Source organism: Carya illinoinensis, chromosome 15 (assembly GCF_018687715.1).
Source record: "Carya illinoinensis cultivar Pawnee chromosome 15, C.illinoinensisPawnee_v1, whole genome shotgun sequence".
Taxonomy (NCBI): domain Eukaryota; kingdom Viridiplantae; phylum Streptophyta; class Magnoliopsida; order Fagales; family Juglandaceae; genus Carya; species Carya illinoinensis.
In genome coordinates, this window is record NC_056766.1 from 18774149 (window position 1) to 18783999 (window position 9851).

General features: G+C 36.4%; 1 protein-coding gene across 1 annotated transcript; it reads left to right on the forward strand.

Annotated features, from left to right (window-relative positions):
• Positions 1–590: 590 nt before the first annotated feature.
• LOC122296733 (protein FAR-RED ELONGATED HYPOCOTYL 3-like) lies at positions 591–1232 on the forward strand. The gene has a single exon (XM_043106530.1). It carries the CDS (start codon positions 591–593, stop codon positions 1230–1232), a length of 642 nt encoding a protein of 213 aa, XP_042962464.1.
• The last annotated feature ends 8619 nt before the right edge of the window (positions 1233–9851 follow it).

A 9851-nucleotide genomic window follows, 5' to 3' on the forward strand; every position in this document is an offset into this window, starting at 1 on the left:
TAAAAAATATATTTTGGGCATATCCACGGAGTAAAGCAGCTTATAAAACTTTTGGTGATGTGATAACATTTGACACCACGTATCTGACAAACAGATATGGGATGCCCTTTGCACTCTTTGTGGGTGTAAACCAACATGGCCAGTCGATTCTCTTGAGAGCAGGGTTAATTTCAAGTGAGGACACCGAGACTTTTACATGGTTATTTCAGACCTGCCTACAGTGTATGGATGGTATAGCCCCGCCAGCTATTATCACTGACCAAGATAAAGCAATGAAAAATGTTATATCTATTCTATTTCCTAATAGCCGGCATAGATTTTGCCTGTGGCATATACTAAAAAAAGTCCCGAAGAAGCTTGGCTCCCATCGTGCCTACAAAAGTGGCTTGAAAACTCAGATAATGAAATGTGTGTATGATAGTCAAAAAATTAAGGAGTTTGAGAAATCGTGGGAAGAATTGATATGCACATACTCATTGGAAGAGAATGTCTGGTTGCAAAGTTTGTATGCTGAGCACGCGCAATGGGTACCAGTATTCCTAAAAGACTATTTTTGGGCTGGCATGAGTACTACACAATGAAGTGAGAGCATGAATGCATTTTTTGATGGATATGTTCATGCGAAAACTAATTTAAAGGAGTTTGTGGACCAATTTGACAATGCCTTGAAAAAGAAAATTGAGAATGAAATCAGCTCGGACTTCCACTTATTTAGCGTTTCCATTCCTTGCATATCTAGATCTCTAATCGAAAAGAGATTCCAAGAGTTGTATACAAATGCAAAATTCAGGAAAATTCAACAGCAAATTATGGGTGTACTCGATATGGATCCATCACTACTTAGACATGATGGTGTGACGAAGACATATTTGGTAGAAGATGAAATTCGTGTTGAGGAGTTCACTAAACATGTTACATATTATGTGGACTTTAATGTGGAAGAATGTGATGCTAAGTGTTCGTGTGGGTTATTTCAGATGAGAGGGATACTATGTAGACATATCTTGGCCATATTCAAGTGTAATGGGATAAAATCCTTGCCAGATAGATACATTTTAGATCGATGGAGGAAGGACATCAAACGGAGATACACGTTAATCCACAATAGTTATGACCCTGGGTCTCAACGGGAAGATACTAACAGATATTCAAGTCTATTCAATATCTGTTATCAGATGATTACCCTTGCAGCAGGTTCGAAAGATCATACTAAGGATGCTACTAAAAAGTGATATTCCATGATTGAGTTATATCATCACGAGCATCCAGCCCCTCCAATGACTTAAACGGGTTCTGATGTTGGTTGCACAACAAATGCCACAGTTGGTAGTTCGCAACAAGTACTCAGTCCAAGAGTTGTGTGAGGAAAAGGCAGACCCCCATCTCTAAGAAGAGCATTCAGGATGGAGCAAGACTTGCGGAAAGTTAAAGCGAGGACGAAGAAAACAACTGTAAAGGGAAAACGTAAAGAGGTTCAAAGATATTAATAACAATAATATTTGCCATATACATGTTTATTTGAAAGTATTTCTTTATGAAAATATAGATACATTTTTGACTTTATACATTTTACTTGATAACTAGCAAGATGAAGGATATACGCCAGCCCAAGACACGCATAGGAATTTATTTGGGCCATCTGAGATAAATATCCAGGTATACACATGTTTTTGTAATAATAAATTGGAAGTTTTTTTATTAAAGTATTTAAATCTTGCAATACATTACTTATATTTGGGTTATTTTTGTTACCTATTTATTACTAGACTGTCGCAGTGAGCTCAGCTCTAGACATGAGTGGAACCCAAAATATGGTTGGGAGTCAAGAAAGTGTAATATTTCTAAACTTTCATTTATATTAATAGTCATATTGAAGTCACAATAATATTTGCTATTTATTACTTACAGATACAACTTGGGTTTGATGGATCACAAAGTGTGCAACTTGGGTTCGATGCTTCACAACCGATGCAATGATATGGTAAACTCAGCTAATTTCTGTAATTATTTGTGGGAGAAATGTGGGTTTTAGATATGACTTCTCATTGAATATTTTTAATTTAGAGGGATGCAAGAGCATTTTTCTCTACGGATGTGTGCTGCTGATTTTTTTTTGAATGATTGGATGAAGAAAGCTTGGCAACACCCAATGATTGACCAAATGGTTGGAAGAAATATTGCAAGTGATAGGTTGGGGCCATTATTTTTGTAAAGCTTCATATGGTTGGTGGTTATAGTTTTGTAATTATTTTTGTTGGAAAAAATCTTGGAAGTGATAGGTTGGGGCCATTATTTTTGTAAAGCTTAATATGGTTGGTGGTTATATTTTTGTAATTATTTTTGTTGGAAGAAATCTTGGAAGTGATAGGTTGGGGCCATTATTTTTGTAAAGAAATATTGTTGGTGATATGTTTTATAATTAAATTTGTAACCTTGTTAAGCTTGGTGGTTATAGTTTTGTAATTATTGTAGTTGGGAGAAATATTTGCAAGTGATAGGTTTCATAATTAAATTTGTAAGAAGGTTTGCTTGGTGGTACTAGTTTTGTGAATATTTTAGTTGGAAGAAATATTGAAAGTGACAGGTGTTGTAACCTTGTTTTGTAAGAAGGAAAGCTTCCAAGAGTTATAGTTTTGTAATTATTTTTGTTGGAAAAGATGTTGGTAGTGAATTAAATTTGTAATTATTTTTGTAGTTAGGAAAGATTGGTATTTTAACATATTTGTGACAGGTTTTTGTTGGAAGAAATCTAGTATTTACAGGTTTTGTAAATATTTTTAGGAAAAGAAGTTTTGGGGGTAGGAGTTTTCTTTACAGGTTTTGATGCAAAACGCAGCAAGTATTTTGCTTGGTGGGAAGCTACGGCTCCATTATGCATGCCAGGATACAAAGCAGTAGATGATGGGAAGAAAAGATGTTATAGTTTTGTATGAAGATTGTGGGAGTAGTTGTGGTTAGAGTAGGATGATTATGGATGGCTCAATTACGTGACCTCCCTTCAAAAAGATGCACTACGGAAATCTGTAAATCGGCCTCACCAAATGAACCAGTTTGGCAAGTTTGACAAATGAACCAATCTGTACTCAAATACGACTTGGTACCCAAAACCAATCTATATAGTTTTGCATATATGGTACCAACATATTATATCCAATTGTCTTCTCAAACCGCAATTCTGTGCTCATAATTCTAGTCACAATAATATTTGATCATTTCTCTAAAAAGTTGGTTCTACATGGAGGATATTAAACCACCATCACAAAATATGTCTAACATGTCACATAAACCACCATTCAGACTAAACTACAGCCCAATTCTCTAAATAACTTATAACACAATTATACAAATCTAATAACTAAATATCTTGTAACACTTACAATTTCAACAACTAGACATAAACAACTAACAACTCAATAAATAACAACAAACAACTAGTACAAAACCCCAAAACACTCGGGGTAGCATGTGTGAACGTCTTAGAACAGCTTCTCTCTCAAGAAGAAGCAATTCCTTTTCCCGAACCTCCTGACTTCTACTGGATAGCACCATCTCTCTCTTCTCAATGTCGTCCACAATATTATGGAGCTCAATCTCCCTCTTTACGACATCCTTGAGTCTCTTCTCGAGCTCCTCCTCCTTCATTAACAGTTCAATTTTTTTAACTTGTAGATCGGCCTCTATGCATTCAACACCATCTGCCCATTTGAAAAACCTGTAGTATGGTAATCCCTGAAATTTGCCCACATATATAAAAAAAAAAATGTTAGATGTATGTAATAATGTAGAATATATTAAAGAAGTTACAATACAAGTCATGTAGTTACCTTTGTGTTGTATTTTGGACACCCTAAGAAGGGTCGTTCAAGATTTCTTTTAGTATTTGAATATCTTAATGTAGCTTCAACCTCACAGAAGCACAATGGTTGACCCAAAGTACGTTTGCCAAAGGATGAAGAAGACAGTGATGATGATGACATTCTAACATATACCAAAATCACAATGGTAATGCACACACATCAAAAGACACGCAGAAATGGGAAAAACTCTATTTTTCCCAGTGAATCATCATGTTGAAGAAGTCAAGTAGATATAAATGTTCAATCAAGCAATACAACTGGAAATCAGTAAATTTTACTTACGTAGCAGACATGAAACAAATGTATTCTGTATGATTTTCTAGAATAAACAAAATAATTTTTTTTAAATCATACATAGGGTTGTATGTATTTTCCAGAATAAGAGCTGCATAGGAATATCACTAATAAGTATTACCTCCAGTCATGAATGTTGTCCACTTAGACCTAAAGGTTATATTAATTGATAAATTTACTAACTGGAACATTGAAGCTGATGAGAAAAAAGCTTGCATGCTAATATTCACAGATTCCATGCGTGTATATTTCTGCATATTAGATGGCCAGATTCCATTCTAATGTCAGATTCTATAACTTGCAATAGCGGTCAATATTTCAGTCTCACCCACCATGGTTTTCCATAAATAACCCATAAACTATTATAAGCTATATGTAAATATCTTTATATTCAAGCAATCATACTTCTTCTCGTCCATTAACAAGTTGTCCCTATCATCCAACATTGAGCTTGGTGATATAAGTCATTTAATGTTGCTGTTAACATGCCTCATCTGAAAATCCCACTAATGTACTTTATCTTAACACATTCAATTATTAAAAACGTCTCTTATTAGTCAAACTGAGAAGAACATCATTTACATGAGCAGGATGCTCACTTTATTCTTAGCAAATAAAGCTTACTTTGATGTCATTTATGATAAGAAATTTAACCTCCCCAAGATCATAAGGAATGTGAGGCAAGTGATTGTCTAACTATAAGTGTTAATGTGCAATGTCAATTATTTATGGTGCAACCAGATCATGCCTACCCTCACACAACTTACAAAGCATATCATTAACACTAGCATTATACACATATTCTTTAATGGATCCCACACTAATCCAAGCATTAATCCAGGAATACAATGCACATAAACCACCGTAATAACCCATTCACTAGTCGAAGCATTATTTTCAGAAAAACCCATTCACTAATCCAAGCATTAATCCAGGAATACAATGCACATAAACCACAGCCATAACCCATTCACTAGTCCAAGCATGATTTTTTGAAAAATCCATTCACTAATCCAAGCATTCAAAAGGAATACAAAAGCAAATAACAGACTACGAGAAAATAATGCATAATACAAAAATAATAAAAAAAATATTATCCTTCCACCTGGACCGGACAAGGGTGAGTGTCTTCCAAAGTGTGTTGATCACCTTCTTCTACGATTAGAGTTTCGGGATGACGGTAAGTGGAAGAACAATGATTTTGGTTAGGGTTAGAGTTAGGGTTAGGGTTGGGGTTGGGGTTAGGGATGGGATGAAGGAAAATGGGCTGGGTTAGGAGGGCAGTAGATCTACTAGCTCATCTTCGAGGGAGGTGAGAACTCGGGAGGAAGGGAAATGGAAGGAGATCGAGGGAGAGAAAATGCTCGAACAAAGAGAGGGCGTTCAGGGGGGTTTTGACGGAGATAAACACAGATTGGGGCTTCGAAACCCAGCCTATCAAGAACAGAGATAAACACATATTGGGGCTTCGAAACCCAGCCTATCAAGAATAGAGATAAACAGAGATTGGGGTTTTGACGAAGATAAACACAGCCTATCAAGAATAGAGACCGTCTTCGAAACCCTAACCGAAGGAAGGAAGGGGTTTTGATGGAGATAAAAACAGATTGGGGCTTCGTGTTTTCGAAACACAGAGAGGAAGGAAAGAATCTTCTAGGTTTGTAAGCTTCGAGAGTGATAAACACATAGAGGCACGATCGAAGGAGATAAACACAGAGGAAGGAAGAAAGCTTCGAGAGTGATAAACATAGAGAGGGTCTTCAGGAAGGAAATAGAGAAAATGGGGGATCTGATCGACACGAGATGAAGTGAGACCATCTAAAACAAAACGATGTCGTTTTGATTTTTCCACGTCAGCACGACTGCCCCACGCTTGCACATGCTGACTGCATCTAGACTTTTTCTAATATATTAAAGGCAAAATAAAAGATAAGTTGTCCGGGTCGAAAACAGATCTTCGGTTTTGGGTGGTATTTTATAAGAGATAAACCATTTGTGTTTACGGACATTCATGTTTGTATCATATTAAGTTATGACCATTCGACTATATAAATTAATATAATCTGATTCGTTAAGCTAAACATATTAAACTTTCAAATTTGAATCCAACCCATTTAAATAATAAGCCATATCGTATCACTTATTTTGATCCGTTTAATAATTAATTATAAATATGGACTCATTTTAATCAGTTTTATGTAAATGGTTTGAACTAATACTTATAACGCTTTTGACCTGATTAACATAATTTCATATAAAAGTTAATATCTATATTTATTAGTACCCATAATATCTAAAAATAATAATAATAAGACTACCTAGCTACTAATAAAAAATAACAATACTTGTCAAACTTTAACCTATAATAGGACCAATATTATAAACCCTACAATAAGAAATATGAGCATAGGTCCAAAATTACAATCTCAATAATAAAAACACAAGCCATGTTGAGAAATATCAATATTACAACTCAACATAACAAATAAAATAAATAAATAAAAATTGTTGAAAGAAAATTTAAACGGGTTATTGTGGATTAATTAGGGGTTAAAATGGGTTAAAGTGTTTCTGTTTTTATTGTTGGGATTGTAATTTTAGACATATACTTATATTTGTTATTGTTGGGATTGTAATTCTTGACTGGACCAAAATCATACATCCTGGACAAGAAAATTTAGCCGTTCGGTGGCACCTCCCATCGGTGGGAGTAGCACCACCCTTATATATATATAGAGAGAGAGAGAGAGAGAGAGAGAGAGAGAGAGAGAGAGAGAGAGAGAGAGAGAGAGAGAGCAAACTGTATTTCTAACGAAAAATTTGGTGCATGCATGGAAGAGTCAATATTGGTTGAACAAAGGAAAACGAAGGCCATTCTGGGTAGGATTACAAATTTGCAGGCAGCAGTGGGAGATCGATCATGCAGATGCAAGCATTGGTTACCGTATCATTTTCCTAATTCCTTACTTCCCTATTATTGGATTAGCCATTTCCTGGCGTCATCTTTGAATTTGTAAGCCTTGGCTTGATCAGTAATTTATCTTTCCATCTCCTGCAGTTTCTTGTCCTTTTCTTCCTTAGTCAAGAAAGGCAGTCACTTTGAGCAAGAAAATTTTAAAAATCTACGGATTCTTGCAAAAATGGAGGCTAGAGATTTGGCAGGTGTTGTCAAATGATGTCAGTGGCTTTGTATGTTATGCCTGTATTTTCCCTCCTATGCCATTATTCTTTAATTATTGGACAATGAGATAAAAAGTTCAAATAATATGCACTTTTTTACTATTTAAAAATGTTCAGTTTGATGTTAAATTAAAAAAAAAAAAACTGGGAGAAGAAAAAAAGAAACCAGAAGTTTTAGATATTTCACATTATGATAAATGTTTTAGACACAAAAAGATTTCATAAAACTAATCTTGCAAACTGACGTCACTATATGCAGTACATCAAATTATAAAGTTACTTTTATTATAAAAGAGATCTAATATATCGCATAAAGTCACGTCAATTTTTTTATAAAATCTTTTTATGGTTGTAGCACTTTATATAAAATGAATCAAATATATTTTAGAATGAAGACTGTCATGTGTATTTTCCTATTTAGAAAGCTTTTCTAAACTTGAGGAGTATGCTTCACTGCAGCATCACTTTGTCACCAACATCAAATTTCAGTGATGTTGTTCCTTAGTCAGCATGGATCATTCTCCATTCTTCTTTGGGCCATAGCAAGGTTGTCTTGAGGCATCTACAACAAACTCTTGAACGTAAAGCATTATCAAGACCCTAACATTTAAGTTTTGAGTTTTTTAATAATTGCAATAGGTTCCACAATAAATAGTGTTTATACATCAGTTTATAAATCACAGAGGGATTACCGCTCCTTCAAATTATAAAAACTTATAAATGAAAGGTAGATTTTAAATTCTTTTAAAAAAAATTAGCAGATAATTTGTTTTCAATCTACAAACTTTCATCCTTGTTTTCTTTGTTGGACTAGGGGTGTGCATCCAGATATGATTTTTTTCTTTTTTTGGTCCAGTCCGAAATCCAGAAATTCGAATGATTCCAAACGGTTATCCACCCAAATTAGGTTAATTTAACCGGTTATTCATAATCGGATTTTTTTTTTCTGTTTGTAAATAGAATTTCGTTTCACTAAAGTTAAAAAATAAAATAAAATGGTAAGAGTTAAAACAGGATACCAATTACAATCTGGGTATCCAGTTCTACGGATATCTAAAACCAGATACCCACCCAGGTTGACCCAAGCAGGTATCCACCCAGTTTCAAAATCTCGAATTTGTATCCGGATACACGCCCCTAGGACAAATTACGATTGGCATATGGGGAATATAACTTTAAGAGATCTTTGTTCAGCTCTTACCATGTAAAATTGCTAATAAATTATTTGGTATTTCCATCTCTGATACCAAATAATTTGGGAAGCCTATCTCCATTTTTTTTTTATGGAAAATGCTTCATTGCATTCATTCATAATCGAAGTTACAACTGTGACTTATCAATACAGGAAAACCAGACTATAAGTTAACTAACGCAAACTGCTCAGGAGGTTCCCCATCAACAAATTACTTTGTGACGGACATTGTCTAAACTTCTACACCTTCTCTCGTAACAATAGTCAAAAGAGAAAGCGCTCTGTCAAAGCAGAGCTAAACAACCTTTCTTCCAAAGAAGAAAGATACACTCACACTCCATCCTCCCAAGGAGGAGGAGTACATCCACACTCTCTCCTCTCCAAAGAGGAAGAGAACCAACACCTACCATCCTCCAAAGAGGAGTAGGACAAAAACCCACATTCCTCTAAAAAGGAGTGGGACTCCAACCTATTTATTATTAACAACCTAAAACAGAACAACAGATTTAAAACAAAAGCTAAAAAAACTCATAAGCCCAGCCCAAGCCAAGCCAAGCCAAGCCCAGCTAAAAAACTGTCTTGTATGCACGTGGAGGCCCAGCCCACGCCAAGCCCAGCTTATGTGCACGTGGGGCCCAGCCCAAGCCAACCCGTTAGGGTTGCATCGTCTGCTTCTCCCGCCGCCACCCCCGTTAACCATCCTGCACATGAGCCGGCCGCTCCACCACGATGCGTGGAGAGCACCACCAACCCAGATGAAAGCACGGCAGCCCATAAACCCACACGCCCAAACCAGATCAGCAAGCTCCTTCGCCCCGGCCAAACCGATACCAGTTTCAACCCCTTCACCATCGCCAGCCCATAACCACCGAAACCATCCTTCCACCACTTCAGCTAGACCGATTCCGGCCACCATCCCAAGGAGTGAATCTCCATGAGTTATATCCGGACTCCACCCCATAACCCTTTTGAAAACTCCATGCAGCTTGGCATACCACCCGAAAAAACCCTCTGTTTTCCATGGTTAAAACAGAGATCCTTCACCCCACGGGAAATACCCAAAACCCAACATGCAAAAATCCTCTCCAGGAGCTAAATCCGATCAACTCACACCGTACCTCTGAGCAAACCCCACAAAAAACTGTACCACACCAGTCAGGAGCATCACCCAGCACGGAACCGAGAACCTCTACCCCCAAAATAATCAATCTCCGCCCAGCTGGGTGTAAAAACAGAGAAGAGGCCTCGGGACAGAACACATCCTCTGGTGGAGGCCATAGGACACAGATTTTATTATTGAAGAAAAGAAAAGCGAAAAAGAAAGGAGA